Source organism: Mucor mucedo (assembly GCF_025094135.1).
Source record: "Mucor mucedo strain NRRL 3635 chromosome Unknown EV154scaffold_100, whole genome shotgun sequence".
NCBI classification, from domain to species: Eukaryota; Fungi; Mucoromycota; class Mucoromycetes; order Mucorales; family Mucoraceae; genus Mucor; species Mucor mucedo.
The window spans coordinates 51,536-67,905 of NW_026252384.1; the positions used below are offsets into that span (position 1 = coordinate 51,536).

The following is a 16,370-nucleotide window of genomic DNA, read 5'->3' on the forward strand; positions in this document are numbered from 1 at the left end:
AAAAAAATGAAAACAAAAAAAAATGTATAGTTTATTCATCGGTTTCGTGTAACACGAGACGTTTTCCTACTTTTTTACGAGGAGATTGACTGCCAGCACTGGAAGTAGATGAAGAATCAAGCGACTGGTCCGCTAATTTGTCACTCAAAAAATCACCATTATCAAAATAACTATATCCATTGACGTGATCTCTTTCAGCTTCCTCCATTTCTAAGACACGCTGACGTTGAGAAACTCCCGTAGGGTATTTTTCCTTCATTAATAAAGCTTGTATATCCATCAAATAAGTCTTGAGCGTGTCTAAAAATCGCTGTGTTTGTCTATGTTTAGAAGAAGCCACGAACTTTTTATGTTTAGATTTGTGATTAGTGTTTGTTGTTACAGCATCCCCTTGTATAATAGAAATACTTACTGCAATACCATCTTCCTTAATGATGTAACCAATCCCAAAACCATCCGACACGGTTGGGCCAAACCCGAATAATCGTAAAGCCGGGTTTCCACAATTCGAGGTACTCATGACGGTATGGTTTAAAATTTTCCAACCACGATCCGTAAATATCTTAGGCTTCTTTTGCTCCTTGTATAATCGATCCCAGACGCATTCTAAAGCGTACAAGTGGCGGTCTTGACCCAAACCCATCGAACATTCTTTTGTTAACCTGGTGTGGTTTTTGAGTGCCGCACGCAGTGACTCCAATTTTTCATGGCTACTGGCATTCTTGCTGTAAAACTCCTTCACAAACTTGGAAGAGGCCTCAGACACACTACGGATGGCTTCAGTGCGACCATGTAAAAAGGTCTTGGTCATCGCAGGTTCATATGTGCATTCACTTTTACCATACAGACCATAGTAAGCTGCCTGGAATGCCATCTATATAAACCATTTTGCCCTGTGAGTCAACTTTTTTTTTTTATATGTATAAACCAGAAAAGACCCAATAAAATCATTACCTGAACAAATGCATCGGGACTCATCTTCATGTCCGTGATAAAGTATTTTCCGTACTTATTAAATTCAAGCACCTTAACCTCGTTCTGAAGGATCAAATCAGAAAGTCGGGTTTCCGCAAACCGAATGCCTAAACGAATTGTATCCGTCATATTCCATTCAATGCGACGAGGATTGCTATCGATTTTACTGCCAGGATCTTCACGTGCATTGTTACCGTTAGGCTTGTAAGAATGAAAGATGGATTTCGTTTGGCTGTTGATCGTCTTGGCAAACCGAAGAATCGTTTCTGTGTAAATATCGGATACATAGCGAAGCACAGTGTGACCATCCACGCCTACATATAAAAGTTAATATCTATATTTGTTCACATCATTAGCTTATGACTTGCCCGTGTGTTCAAAGTTAATACCAGCACTGCCATTTTTGCAGACGATAATCTAATTAAAACAGAGATGAGATGTTGATGAACCTATAGCCGAAACTAAAAAAAAAAAAAAAAAAAAAAAAAAAAAAAAAATTACCTGAAGCTTATCATACCAACGATTGGTGCAAGTGCCTACTTGCATGCCGTCATTCAAACGGTAAGTACCGCACAACATATTTGTACTCAATTCATTGATATCAGCTGGTTCCACGTGATCGAGACAGACAATGAACAAGGCGGTGTCAATGACTTTAAGAGAAGCGGCATTCATTTTATCCGATTGTAGTTCCTCACGTAATCTTGCCCAATTTAAGCGATTTTCGGTTGTCAAGACACCCACGGCCTGCTGCGCTATTTGTGATACGGGTGTTTGTGCTGCATCCTTTGTAATCGCTCTCAAATTAGCAGAAATTTCCTTTTCATTCAGGATGACACGACCTTGTTCGTCAAACACCTCAAAGTGATAAAATTGGGATTGTGCCATAATCACAATGTGTCGGGCTTCATCAGCAGGTGCAATGTAACATCCATCTTGAGTAGGAACACGCGCAGTAGAGAACAGACGACCGAATTGAGACATACACAAGGGGGTGCCTCGAAATACATCAGGCTCCAGATCTTTGGCTTGTAAGGCATCGATAAACGTCACGGTAGAGTAAATTAAGGACGAAGCACGTACAATTTGATCGTTTCGTAATGGTGTAGGGTCATCCTCCAATAAGAAGAACGGATTCAAGTTTAACACGACGGGATCTGTATGATGAAGATACGAGTCGTACCTAATGAAGGTTGCACCAAAAATTAAGGTTTATTTTGTGGGGTAAAATGAAAATATTATAACCGCCTCTCACTTACCAAAATTCTTCGATGTAAGATGATTTATCCGTAGCATACGTATTCAGTTTCTTTTGTAGTTCGGGGCCTTCTTTAGCAAGGAATTCAGAAACGGCAACTTTTGTGTCCTCGTGTTCTTTCGGCGTCTTTTTGTTTTGTTTGTGAGTTTTTATCTTAAAAAGTTTTTTTTTTTAAAAAATATATTTACCTGCAATGGTTGTAGCACTGAAAGATATTTGGCTGCCGTAATTTCTAATTCGGGAATAGGTAATTTAGGCAACTTGTCTTGAAAACGAAACGTAGCCCCTCCACTAGGATCTATAGGCAAGTTTGATTTTTTAGGTGATAAAGGAATCGTCATATTTTCCATGCAGAAAAAGAAAGAGTAAAGTAAAAAAAAAAAAAAAAAAAAAATACGAGATGAACAAAAACAAAAGAGAATTTATGTAATTTTCTTTGATTCTCCGCATTGTGCACCTGTGATCATCATCAACACAATATGAAAATCTTCTTACCCCAAACAAACAGAGGGCACTTTTTTTTTTCTTAAAAAATGTATGTGTCATGCTAAAATTTTAGCCGTCCCCTGATTACAGATCATTTTGGACGGATTTTTAACATTGAAGCTGGTTCTCACGGTGATCTGATGTGATCGCTTAATAATAACCAGACTGTATCCTGAAAGTAATTTTAAATGAATTTATAAAAGAGACATTCGTAAGGGATAAACGACTCAATTCTTTTTTTCACCCCTAAGATGAAGCTTATTATTGCACTTTTATCCGTTCCTTGCTTGTTTAGTCTTTACATATACCATAAATCTGCTGCTATTCCTGCTCCTGCTCCTCTTCCTCCGCCTCCCTCTGTTGTTGCACGCACAGTTGCGGTTATATTCACACCTGACTTGGATCATTTGGTTGGTCTCGAAAGCTTGAAACATGAAGTGGTAATATGTATTATGTATGCAAATAGTGATGCATTTCATAATCCTTGAAACTAATCAAAAAAGCTGATAGGACAACTGACAATGATTGTGAGCAAGACTTTTTAATTCAAAAGCTGGTAGATGAAAAGAAAGAAGGCTACCATCGTAAGTGCATGTGTGTGTGTGAAATTAAAAATATGAACTATGTGCTTTTTTTTTTTTTTTTAATCATAACTGTAAAAAAAAAGGCCAAACGATTATTAAAAACGGTGCGCTTACAGCCAAAGAAGTTGAAGATATTATTGAATCGTCTAGTCCACCTGGTGAGACGCAAGTGGAAAAACAAGAGATCAAAATGGACATTCACTACATTAAAATTGTTTGAATAATAAAAATAAAAGAGACATACGCGTGATCTTATCAACCGGTTGTTAATAAAATTAGAATGCTATTAAATGCGAGGAATATTTTTATCAATGAAATAGTTGATGGCGTGGTGTGACAATTAGATTTTGTACAACAAACATTTTCGATATCCGGTTATTAAAAGAAAAGAGAGAGGTGATTATATATTTTTAAAAAAATAATTATGAAGAGGTGGTTGTATAAGTTTTAAAAGTTTTTTTGTTTTGTTTAATCAGCTAATTGAGCCTGTGCTAATCTAGCCTCCAAATTACGTAAAGCCTCTTCTTTACTCATGAGTTCAGCTCTCTTTTCTTGAATTTCACGTTGAACCTTTAATTCGATTTCACGAAGCTAAAAACAGTGTAATTAAGTATAACATTAAAAAAAAAAGATAAGCTAAATTTTTGTGGTTACCTTCTCTTCTTCCTTTCTTAATTGTTCCTCCTTCAATCGGACGCTTTGGGATGCCATATCTTCAGCATTTAATGAAGCATCTTCTTGATCGCCACCATTGACAGTACGACTAAGCTTCTCAGTACGGTAATTTTCATAGAGGAAATCGTGAGTAATTTCCTTAAGATCTTGTAAGTGGGAGCTAAAATTCCACCATTTAGTTAATATTTTTTTTTATACATGTATATGCATTAGTTTTACCTCAATAAGGCAGATCTCAAACGACCAAAGTCAGAGTGCTTAGGATTGTCAACCTCGACAGCACCCCAGGGGTATTGACGACCGCGAACAGTACGACCATTCACAGTGATTTCTTCTTCTGAACCAATGATGGAAAAGGGTAAAAGTGCTCTTAATTCGCTATTCTCTTCAATGGTATCTTCCTCATCTTCCTCGACATCATAGGGGAAATTGTAAATAGGAATGTTGTAATGCTCAATATCCTCCATAATCTAATATTTGTGAATTTTTAATATATAAAAAAAAAAAAAAGTTTAAAAATAGTTTATATACGTACACGTCTCTTGAAATCTTTAAGCTCGCCAGGTGTGAGTGAATCAGCACGACCAACTACAGGAATGACATTGACACGGGGACTAAGTCTACGCATCAATTCGATATCGATCTCACGAAGACTAAAGAAAAATTAATATTTAGATCGTATTTATGTGGATCGTCTATTTTCTTACGCATGGCCAGTGGGTGAAATAAAGTATAAGAGAGCATGTACACGGTTATCGCGGAATCTAGGATTACGTTTAATTCTGGATTCTTCAGCAAGAATATCATCGTATTGCTTTTCCAAATAGGCAACAATCTCATGGAAACTAATTAAATTTGATAAGAAATGTTGTCAATAAACCAAGTGCGTTGTCATGGGCACTATAACTCACCATGCTTCGTTATCGATGTTATCACCAAAGCCTGGTGTATCAACAATTGTTAAAGAAATTCTATGTGATTTGAAAAAATAAATAAATAAAAATAATTGTTAACTCCCTGTTTACCCCCTTATAAATCTCCTTATTTACCTAACACCGTCTTCATCCAATTCTAAAAAAGAGATAGTCAATAATTATGTACATATATGAGAATTATAAAGTTCTTTTTGGTTATTTTACCAACAGAAACGGGTTTAATATTAATTCCTTCTTCATTGTGTGCATCTTCTGGGTTGTCAGATTCCTTTTTTGCAAGAACGTGGTCATCACAAAGGGTATTAACAAAGGTAGTACGTCCAGTACCAGAAGCGCCTATCAATATAATTAACTATTAGTCCACCTCATCATCATCATCATCATCATCTTGTAACTTTACCAACTACCATCAAGGTGAATTGAAACCCTTTCTTTACGTTCTTTCTACGTCCACCAAGTCTCTAATGTATATGTCAACTGATTAGAAAAAAAGGGACTGTAATCACTTGCTTGATTAAACTTACGTGTGCCATTGTATTATATTAAAAAAAAAAAGTGTTATTAAAAAGTGAGAGAGTTGTAAAATAAAAAAATGAAAGAAATTATTGAACAAAAAGAGAGGAAGGGAAGGGGGCAAAAAGAAAGGGGGGAGAGAGAGAGAGGAGCGGGGTCAATCATTTTACAACAACAAATTCTTATCCAATAGAATGCAAATTTTATTAAAAATTACACGCGCCATATTCCCTTTTAATTTCTTGGTACTCACTCTTCACTCTAAATAAATAAAAAAACGTGCATCCCTTTTGCCATGCCCTTTTGTGTCATGGTGTATGTAGCCCGTAGTTTACAACTCAGTTCCTATTGTGTGTTGCACTGCAAAAATGCCTTAAAACCTCCTCCTCTTTTTATCCAAGCATGAGTGAAGACAATAATTTCTCTTCGGCCATTCATTATTGGAAAGGCATACAACTTTCAAACCTACAAAAAGAACTGGACCAGCAGGGTCTTGCCATTGTAGAGAAACAAAAAGATGGTCTAGTTTCCAGAAAGAAACTAGCAGAACAAACTAGAGGTAATGCTTGCATGTCGCCTTTTCCCACATAAAAAAAAAAAACTCACTCGTTTTATAGAATTTAAAAAGATTCCTGACGAAGAAAAGCTTCAGAAATTCAAAACTCTTTTAAAAGGCATGCTCTTTATCTAACACGCTTTTTAAAGCATTCACTGACAATATTAAATGCAGGCTATCAATCCGAAATCGATAACATTACAAAACGCACAAAATATGCAGAGAGTTCCTTCTTGACAGTCTACAAATTATTAGCCGATGCACCTGACCCTGCTCCGTTGTTTGAAGCTGCTGTTGTAAAGCAACCATCTTTTTTTTTACTAGCAAACACACACACTCATGCTATTATATAGGATCAAAGCGCTAAAATGGTAGACCATACTGCGCTTGCCAATGAAAATAGCGCTTTAAGAGAACAGCTAGAAAAAGCAAATCAATCCATCAAACACTATGAAGCTGTCGAAAAGACCAATCTAGAACTTGTACAAAAGATATCTACCATGGAAGCTTCGGTAAAAGACCCCCTTTTATTAGTCTAGTAAAACTGCATGAAAATTAATATTTTTTGTAACAGTTGACAGAAAGAAAGTCAAAGGATACTAGCAATTTGGAGCAAGAAATGAAAGATCAATACAGTGATAAAATCAGACAATATAAAGAACGGTACCAAAGAATTACTCCAAAATCATTTATCCCACCTTTACATTTTACTGAATGGATTTAAAATGTATAGTGAGCATGACCTTCAAAAAAGATTAAATCAAGCGTTGGATCAATTGACTGACCTCCGTCAATCTCATGATGATACGCAAGCACAACTAATTGGTCATGATCAAAAATATGGTAAGCTAAAAAAATAACACACTCTAGTCCTACTCCTAACACTTTTTCATGCAATAGATGAGGAAGTCATTGGTAAATTGGCTGAATTGGATATGGTCACGATGGACCTGGAACGAGCCAATGGAAGAATCATTCAATTAGAAAAGAAAGTGGTAAGTCAAATTTTATACATTTGTCTACGCATAGTAATCTAATCCCGGACTATCTATTTATAAAAGGATGATTTAAAGGAAGAGAATTCAAAGTTACAGGAAACAAGAGATACAATCGAAGGGTAAAAATATACACATAAAAAAAAAAGGGAACTTGCATACTTATCAACAGTGTAGCAATACATTAGCAAACGAATCCTATCAACACGATGCAGAAATCTCCAAGCTGATAAAGGATGTGGAAACATACAAGGATTTGTTTAAAAAGACGGAAATCAGACTTTCTAAAAAAATTAAAGATTTGACACTGGAAGTTAAATCATTAGCAGAAGAAAGAGATAGTCTTAAAAAGAAGGTCAAGGGATTTGAGGATTATGATGAGATTAAGCGAGAGTTACAGATCATGAAGGTATAATTATTTAGGCTCCCTGTTTATTATTAACTTAAACTCTCTTTCCCGTTGCCACAGTATGTCGAATTTTCTACAGGTGACGATGATGATGATTTTGACGCCAACGATGTTCTTAAAAGAGACGACCTTGAAGATAGTTTGGAAGTTCGACTTATGGAGAAAAACAAGAAGCTCGAAAATGAATATACCCAGATCAAAGTATCTTTTGCAGATCTTCAAAAGAATTACGAGACCAAATCAAAATCACTTGTTGATTTAACAAACAAACTCAATGACAAGATCGCATTGATCCAACGACTGGAAGAAGATTTACTTCGTATCGGTCAACAATCAAAGGAGTCTAATATTGTGGATTCACTTGGTAGAAATTCATCTTCCTCCAACTTTAGTGCCATGATTTCTAGCCCTCGTACTCCTGATGGTGCCATGACACCTCATATGGATAAAAATGGTAAAGAAGACAAGAGCATTTTACCCATTGTTATGAGCCAACGAGATCGTTTCAGACAGAGAAACGCTGAGCTAGAAGAACGTACTCGTTCATTAGAGACAACCTTGCAAGATACTAGAGCAGAGGTTCAAAACCTAAAAGCTGATAACCTCAAGCTATTTGAGCGTCTCAAGTTTGTTCATGTTTGGAAAGAGCAACAACAAGAGAATCCTAGTTTGGTGGTAATTTGTTTAGATCATTTTTGAATGTGTACATTGTTAATTCTTTTTTTTTTCGTATGATAGAACCGTTCTGTTGCCTTAAATATGGATACAGCGGAAACATCTACCCGCAGTTTTAAGAAATCCAATAAGTCAGACGATCCATCCGACAAATACGGAAAGATATATGAGGAAACTATGAATCCATTCACACAGTTCCATCGAAAGGAAGAGAACCGCCGTTACAATGCACTGAATCCAGCAGAAAAATTAACGCTCAACCTCACGCGTATTTTGTTCTCGCATAAATGGTCTCGGTACTTTTTCATTGTATACTCTTTACTACTTCACCTTTTGGTGGTGGTTACCTTGTATCAACTTAGCTTATGGGAGTGCAGACATGATCACGATGCTATTCAATTCCCCACTAATAATGATGATGCGACCATTATCCTGAAGAACGAACCTTTTGTACAATAAAAAAAACATTGTTTTGAGACCCAGCTTATTTATATTAGCCATGACAATTTTAGATCATTTAATAATACGCCCATGCTTTCTAAGCTGTGACAACTAATATGCATAGATCAGCATCGAAACTCTCCCGAAAGTGGTTAAAAAAGACGCCTTCTTTTGATTAAATTTCTGTCCATCCAATATAGGCGATAAAGTTCAACATCAGCTAGTTTTAAATCTCAATTTTGGGAATATTAAGTTGAGCCCCAAAATTAACCTCAATTTCTTCACTCCTCTTTTATTTAAACATTTTTATTTAATTAGCATGGTGTTTTGTACAAAGTTAAGCAAGCCCATTCAAAGAAAAGTAGTTGTTGTAGGTGATGGTGCCTGTGGGAAAACATCTCTTTTGAACGTATTCACTCGAGGCTATTTTCCTCAGGTTTACGAACCAACCGTATTCGAGAATTACATTCAGGATGTGATTGTTGACGGTAAGACAATCGAATTATCAATCTGGGATACAGCAGGTATATGGCAAAATAACAAGTAAAATAAAGTTTTTTTTGCATTTATTGACAACTTTTTCTCTATTTACAAAGGTCAAGAAGAGTTTGATCGTTTAAGATCTTTATCCTACAATGATACACATGTCATTATTGTATGTTTTTCGATCGATAATAAAGATTCCTTGGAAAATATACCAAACAAATGGATCGAAGAATTGCAAGAGGGATGTCCACAAGCAAAGACAATATTGGTGGCTCTTAAATGTGATTTAAGAGATGATGAAGTCGCATTAAAAAAAATAAGACCCATTTTGTATGAAGAGGTAAAGAGTCTTTCCATTTTGCTTTTTTGTTACATTTTTTGATTTTTATTGTTATTTTTTTTTTTCAGGGCTTGGAAGTAGCTAAAAGCATCCATGCGATCCGATACCTTGAATGTTCTGCAAAACATAATCGTGGTGTAAAAGAATGCTTTGAACAAGCTGCTAAAGTCTCGACTTCAGGTAAATTTTCATCACACTATTTATATGCCCTGTAAAATAACCCGATGTTTTTTTTGTGTGTGTGTGAATAGTACATTTAAATGAAGATTCCGAAAAACAATCTTGCATCATACTTTAAGAAACGATTTTCTTTTATCACTATACCCCTCCTCTCTTAATAATAATAAAAAAAAACCTCTTTTCTTCCATGTAATGTAATGTGGGTATGTTGCATGGCAACTAAATAATGATGTAACCAAATCCTTCTAAATTTTTCATGTGGTTGTACATTGATTAATTTGTTCATACATCACAAACAAGCTTTTAGTGTTCACACCTATTGACCAAATAAACCCTTACACAAAAACCAATCTGTTTGACACTCTCAATTGCCTAATTGGGTGATATCACATCTTTTTAATATACATTTTCATCCTCAAAAGCGATTATAAAATTAAATTCTTTTCCAGGGTAATGACCAATATTGCTTATACACAGTTAACAATAAAAGTACCACAGATTGTGAACTCAAAAATGTTTGTCATCCCACACTATCTCTGGCAACGACCATTGTAATTTGGCGCGCCTTTTTTTTTTTTTTTCCTGTCATCTTTTAGCAACCCCCTTTATTTTACATAATGTGATTTTATTGGCTTAAAATTAAAACACAAATAAGCAGTAATGAGCATGAATTGTTGAAATGTCGCAGACATTGTACGGTAAATGGTGGCTTTCAATGAGTTTTTCAGTTGAGTAATCTCATCAAATTTTACTATGAACCAACTTAAGGGTGATTTTCATTTACGGATTTTGACGCCATATCCCCTCTTTTTTTAAAAGGATATTCTAAACTGGGGAGAATTTGCAACATTATGAAAAAGACTGTTTCAGAACAATCGATTTTAAAATGATGCAGAGGCATATTCTGGGTATGACGTGCTTTGAGCACACAAAGTTCAGTTTTCTGGTTTCTTTACAAACACTCAAAAACCAAGAAACAACTATTGGGCGTGTTTAAACAAACCAAACTAATTCAATTCAATTATAGGATGACAACCTGTCCTGTGTGTGTGTAACCAACATTTAACGCGCTTTTCAGTGACCACATAAGCGTCTAGAGGGGCAAAGAGCTTGCGGTTTGTATGAGCCTACATAATTATACCTTTGGCATCATAAAAAAAGCCTTTTTACACGATCAATATTTAACTCGGGATGATAAATACCAAACTTACTGAACGAATAAGTTAGAGAATACCATAAACGTACGAACTTCACCTAAAAACGGGTATGTGTTAAGATAGTCAGAAAATTATTGCCTGAGTATTACTTATGGAAATGTCTAGACCTCCGCATTTTTTTTCAGACATACATAAGTCTAAGAAAAATGTTTATGTCAATTGACCTGCCATATCATCTTAACTTTTTAGGATGATAGATTTTTTGTTCTTTTCATAATGTATGCTTCACTATCAGTACATGCTATTACTAAAAAGCTGATAAACAACTACCCAGTTACGACTTACTTAGGGGGGTGGGGAGGGCTGCAAGTGTTTCTATTTTAAGTAAAGGCCCAAAAATTATAGATGATGAAACAAACAATTAAATTATTCTGACATAAGCTCTTGTTTATCAGCTTACAAATAAATCTCGTTCACACACTTTTTTTTCCCTTTTCTTTTTCCTTAACATCCATACTTCTCTCTTCTTCTTCTTTTTTTTTTGAATTAAAGTAATTGATACGGTAAAAAGTTTAGTTTATAATGACTTTTGTTTTTTCAAGAAATACTAACTTATTAGTTCCTTTTTTTTTGAAAAGAGATACGTTACCATTTTTGCGATATTATGGCTACGGCTAGTCTTTGCTATAGGATGGTCCCTTCCTAGGCTGAGTCCTTGGGTTTTAGAGCTCACTAAAAGGGCAGACTGTGAATAGCAGGGTCACATTTGAAATGGGTGTGATGATACTGGTTTGCTGATCTTGCCCGGATTTCTGTAAGAGTCATATAATTTCTATGTTGATTTGTTATGAATTATTTTTAGGGTTTTTAAAAATGGAGCGTATTGTATATAATTTAAAGAATAAGCGTTGCTTTAAAATCTTAAAAGCAAGTCATATAATAAATCAATGTAAATGTGACTCTGAGGGCCCTCGCAAGCACATCAAACTATTTATAAAGACCTTAATCGGGTTCTTTAAAAAATAGTTCGATGTGCTTGCGAGGGCCCTAAAAGAGACGAACTGACGTGCTCTCAAGAATTTCTACACAAGAAAGTAACAATTGATCCCGTCGTAAATGACCATTGTTTTTTCGGGATAGCCAAATTTTCTTAGGGACAGCCGGGGTGCACGTAGTCGTAATGTTGGGATTATGATACTTTAATAGATATCAAGAGGTCAATAGAACTTAATAACTTGAAATATATACACATTTATCACAACTAACATAGTTTAAACTAGTATATGTATTTTAAAGCTAACTTTCAGCTTCTCGTTAGGACTTAACATTAATATTTCTGCGTAAGATTTAATTCAAACGAGCTCAAAGGCGAAAGAGTGATAATAGAATTATCAAAATAAGTATAAATCGTTTGATGTACATTTATTTGTAATTTTTACATTGTTTTTGATTGTATATCCTTGTTCCCATGTCTACAGAACATCCAAACCATAGATCTTACGTTGCGACTACGTGCACTTTGGCTGTCCCTAAGGAAAAATTGGCTGTCCCTAAGAAAAGCATTGTTTTTCAGCAATATCACGCCAAGTGAATGGACCTTTGAATATTATGTGAGCGAAGTGAATTTTAATGATCCATATTATGACAGTATCGCTTTTCTTCTAAGGCAATATAAACAAAGTTGACATTTACTAGGAAGAATGATAAGCCTAGACAGAAACATCAAGTCGTATGTAGGCGTCTTAAAGAACAAGGAAGTACATAGGATACGATATTACATGTATATATTTTTTATTTTTATTTAATGTTGTCTATTATTTAAGTATATGAAAACTATGCTGCTGAAAATTAATGAAGTAGACTCGGATTTAAATGATATACTTGGTAGTGATGTCGTGGAGGAAATAAGAAAGAAAGTGAATGAGAGGATTTTTTTTTTGAGGAGTTCCCAGGACTACTGGAAAGGGAATTCAAAGATATTGTAAAAGTAAGCTATTATTATCTTTTTTGATAATTAAGATTACTGAACAGTACTTGTATAGAATGTCATTGGCTTTTATCAATTGTCCTTGACTTTTATATAATTTCTATGACTTTTATAATTGTCCTTGGCTTTCACATATTGTCCTTGACTCTCATAAATTGTCCTTGACTCTCATAGATTGTCCTTGACTTTTATAAAATGTCACAGATTTTTAAAGAATGACATTCTGTGGTGAAGTGACATTGACTGATATGTGTGACTCAGCCCATCCAATGGGTATAACAACCAGTAACAAAGCGCAGAAGAGCCTCTACCAATTAAGCCACACCATCCTCATATCAAAATATAATCACTTGCACATGGTTTCAGAAAATCAAATATAAATTAAGCAAGTTCAAAATAAATAAAATATAAGTCCTCTTACACCTCAATTTCTACGTTTTGTAATACTTTCCTTGTTAGTTGGAAAGTAGATTACAGTCAAAGAAGGTGCCCAGATAGTTTTATTTATTAGAATCCCGTTACAACAATTCAAAAAAAAAAAGAAAAAAAAAAACTGAGTCCAGGAAAAGCCAGAATAGACGTCATGTCGAAGTGTTCTGAATACATCAATATCCCCATCAGTGATGCGTGGGTTGTTGTCAGAAATTTGTTAGTACATACTTTTGTTTTTTATTATTAACTTGTTTTATATGATATTATGTAGTATTAAACGTAACTTTACATAACTATCAAGAGGTATTTATTTACAATTCAAAGATATCCACGGGCAAGATATTAACAGTGACCAACACCAGGGAAATTTTTATACAAAGAGAAGACTAAATTAGTTGACATTCTTCTTTTAATGCTGAAAATCATTATCCATTTTAGTTTTAACACTGGTATTTGAATCAAGTCCAAACATCACGATGCCGACAAGCCTACTGACAAGGTCGAGGCATATATCTTAGATACCAAGCTTCTTCTTCAATTACGCTGTGAAAAGAGAGGTAAGAAGTTTTTGTTAACGTTTTAGTCGGCACTACTACAAATGGTGCCAAACACAATTTGCTAGACCGCAAACTCTTCGCTTTTAAACTCATTGTAGAGCACTCTGGGCATCCTGTCACCTTCAATCAGCTGCTACCAACCACTGAATGGTAAAGTAATTGTAAGACTCTACAAGAACAAGGAAGCGGTGATGTTTACGATGTGGTATTTAAGCATCTCTCAACGGAACTTGGCAGAGCTAGGATTATTAGTCTACACGATGAAGGTCCTAATGAGACTAAAACGTTGCAAGAGACACGGTTTAATATGCCAAGAACGATGAAGGATTTTTGTGGTCGATCGCTTGACCAGTTTATAACAGCAAGTGCCGATCATATCGTTCATGTTGGATTTACAATTAGTGGTAAGTTTTGACACTTATATTATTTACGCTGTAAATATAGGCATCTACATTCAAGGCTTAAAATTAACATAATCAATAAACACGTATTTTATCATCTTTAGCTTTTTATATGATGGTTCTTTCTCGATAATGACAGCTTGTCTTTTTTAAAACCCGAGTTACTAGGACAATCTTAAGAAGTCTATATACATATATATATAAAAAAAAAGGCATGGTTGTACTGAATAGGCTTTTTCTATTTTAGCATTTATTTTGAACATCGATTTTGTGTATGAAAGTGGATTTCGCCATTATTAATTATAGATTTTTTTTTATTTATTTAAAAATAAGATTTAATATAAATAAGGGATGCCCGAGATGGGAAGTACACGGACCAGAGAACAAAAACAGTATCGGCTTTTCTATAATCACATTGCATAATTTAAATAAACTTGTTCTAAATTAAAAATGTCTCGGAGCCTTCGTACGGTTGGGCGAATACGTGCCTGAAGTTTTGCACATGTTATGGGGGGAGGGAGGGCGGAAAGGGGGAGTAGAATAACTTGTATCACATTTATATATTTTTGTTTCCGCCAAGCCCAGTTTCCATGATTCCCTTTCAAAAAAAAAAATAAAATAATAATGCACCATCATGTAACGTGGTACAACCTACCCTCCATTTAACACTCAGTTCATTTCTTTTCTTTTCTTTTTTTAGATTTCTTTATATTAATGCTAATTGCAGTTTCCCTACATTGCATGAATGAAGGCAATGACTTGTAAAGAGTACCATTCAATTGATTTAAATAATCCATATGTTTTGACATTATTTGTAGAGTGTAATCACTTGGTTTTTTTGCAACCCGAGAATCATTGTAAATAATAATGTAAGGGGAGAGGTAGCCTCAGTTTTATTTTTAACAAGTGTTTATCACTGCTTGCTACTGTTATGTGTGTGAAAAGAGCCAAAAAATGATTATCCGAATCTACTGAGTTTTTTTTTTTTTTTTTTTTTTTTTTTTTTTTTTCTTCCTCTTCTTCTTCTTGTTAGTATAAAAAGGGGGGAAAGGGTTTAAAATGAGAACAAAGAGCCATACCAAACACACCAAGTAAAAAAAAAAAAGAAAAAAATAGTTTGCTGTTTATGTATTCACCCCCTCACCCTTTTTAATACCTTTGTAGAAGACTTTTCTCTCCCATTGACAACCAAATAACTAGAAACTTTCAATCAATACAACCTTCCAAGGTTCATAGTCCATCCAAGGAAAACGGACGTAATCGTCATGCGTTTGTGACATGTGCCTACGATCATCCTCAAACTCCCTCGCATCCCACCTTACCAAAGACCTTTAAACATGTACCACAGACATTCACTACCGACATTACTCACGACAGAGCCTTACCCACACAACGTCCTACCATGGGCGGTAAGACTATTTCAGCTATTCGACCTACACAACAGCAGCATCCCATCATGTCTAGCCATGATCTCTTGTTACTCAGTCGTCGTATCGATCCTCAAGAGTTATTAACTTCCTCGCCCCATACCTCGCCTTCCAAACCTCCTCTCCCGCAGCAGCAGCAGCATAAGCAACATAAGCAACAGGAGCCACTGTCTAAAAAGCGACCCAAGATGACGAAACAGAGCGATCGTGGTGATGATGTGGTACAATTTGTATGTGAGCCTTGTAATAAACGGTACAAGACTCGAAATGGATACAGCTATCATATCGAACGATGTAAATCCCGACGACAACGCCTCCACCGTCAGCCCATCGAGGGTCCAGCTGTGACGATCCAATGTGTGTGTTCAGAGAGCGGATTAGAAAAGGGTACGATGATAGAATGTAATACCTGTCATACATGGCTTCATTTGCAATGCGTAGGACCTATCGTGGATGAATCTAGCTTTGCATGTACACGATGTTGTCCCCGGGAAAGCAATGTCAGATTATCCATGTTATGTGCAGCAAGAGATCAGGATTTTAATTTTATGCAATTGTTGGGTCAAAAAGAAGATGATGTATTAAGTAATACACAGTGGGAAGACGAATTTACACAACAAGAATCAACAACATCGACAACAGCAAGCTTTCTTCAGGAATGTTGTTGGACACCGATGGCAGATCCTCCTTCCTTATTGTTTTCAGATAACCTGTCACTTTTGGATGATTTTCCTTCGTCTGATCTGTTGTCTCCCAGTTTACCTCAGTCGGACTGGCTCCACTTTGCTAACTTTGAAGTTGATTTTCAACGGGAGGATGACATTGTATTATAAATAAATAATAATAATAATAATAAAAAAACGCGTAGTTTTAAAAAAATAACCATTCAAAAAAAAAAAAA

The 16,370-nt window shown here is 35.3% G+C and overlaps 5 protein-coding genes across 5 annotated transcripts; 3 read left to right on the top strand and 2 right to left on the bottom strand.

The window, feature by feature from the left end:
* Positions 1-31: 31 nt before the first annotated feature.
* EV154DRAFT_539617 (acyltransferase ChoActase/COT/CPT) lies at positions 32-2,574 on the bottom strand (the record flags this gene model as incomplete). The annotated part of the gene is made up of 8 exons (XM_051604357.1): positions 32-132; positions 157-343; positions 413-874; positions 955-1,289; positions 1,344-1,392; positions 1,477-2,158; positions 2,235-2,359; positions 2,422-2,574. The coding sequence occupies 8 exons, from the start codon at positions 2,572-2,574 to the stop codon at positions 32-34; spliced, it is 2,094 nt and encodes a 697-aa protein (XP_051454122.1).
* Positions 2,575-3,295: 721 nt separating this feature from the next.
* EV154DRAFT_470026 (Septin-domain-containing protein) lies at positions 3,296-5,579 on the bottom strand. Its single transcript, XM_051597840.1, has 10 exons — positions 5,438-5,579; positions 5,314-5,374; positions 5,118-5,249; positions 5,028-5,049; positions 4,890-4,949; positions 4,686-4,823; positions 4,514-4,631; positions 4,198-4,448; positions 3,958-4,138; positions 3,296-3,894 (listed from the first exon to the last, which is right to left on the bottom strand). Exons 1-10 carry the CDS (start codon positions 5,444-5,446, stop codon positions 3,772-3,774), a joined length of 1,095 nt encoding a protein of 364 aa, XP_051454123.1. The 5' UTR covers positions 5,447-5,579; the 3' UTR covers positions 3,296-3,771.
* A 241-nt stretch (positions 5,580-5,820) lies between these two features.
* On the top strand, positions 5,821-8,786 carry EV154DRAFT_520117 (CASP C terminal-domain-containing protein). Its single transcript, XM_051602789.1, has 11 exons — positions 5,821-5,985; positions 6,044-6,100; positions 6,157-6,278; positions 6,336-6,494; positions 6,557-6,645; positions 6,716-6,825; positions 6,883-6,977; positions 7,044-7,099; positions 7,155-7,386; positions 7,447-8,061; positions 8,125-8,786. Exons 1-11 carry the CDS (start codon positions 5,829-5,831, stop codon positions 8,518-8,520), a joined length of 2,088 nt encoding a protein of 695 aa, XP_051454124.1. The 5' UTR covers positions 5,821-5,828; the 3' UTR covers positions 8,521-8,786.
* EV154DRAFT_520121 (small GTPase superfamily) lies at positions 8,787-9,732 on the top strand. Its single transcript, XM_051602790.1, has 4 exons — positions 8,787-9,026; positions 9,099-9,328; positions 9,397-9,508; positions 9,580-9,732. The coding sequence occupies exons 1-4, from the start codon at positions 8,822-8,824 to the stop codon at positions 9,624-9,626; spliced, it is 594 nt and encodes a 197-aa protein (XP_051454125.1). The 5' UTR covers positions 8,787-8,821; the 3' UTR covers positions 9,627-9,732.
* A 5,337-nt stretch (positions 9,733-15,069) lies between these two features.
* Positions 15,070-16,367, top strand: EV154DRAFT_520124 (uncharacterized protein). The gene is made up of 2 exons (XM_051602791.1): positions 15,070-15,133; positions 15,207-16,367. The coding sequence occupies exons 1-2, from the start codon at positions 15,102-15,104 to the stop codon at positions 16,300-16,302; spliced, it is 1,128 nt and encodes a 375-aa protein (XP_051454126.1). The 5' UTR covers positions 15,070-15,101; the 3' UTR covers positions 16,303-16,367.
* Positions 16,368-16,370: the final 3 nt, after the last annotated feature.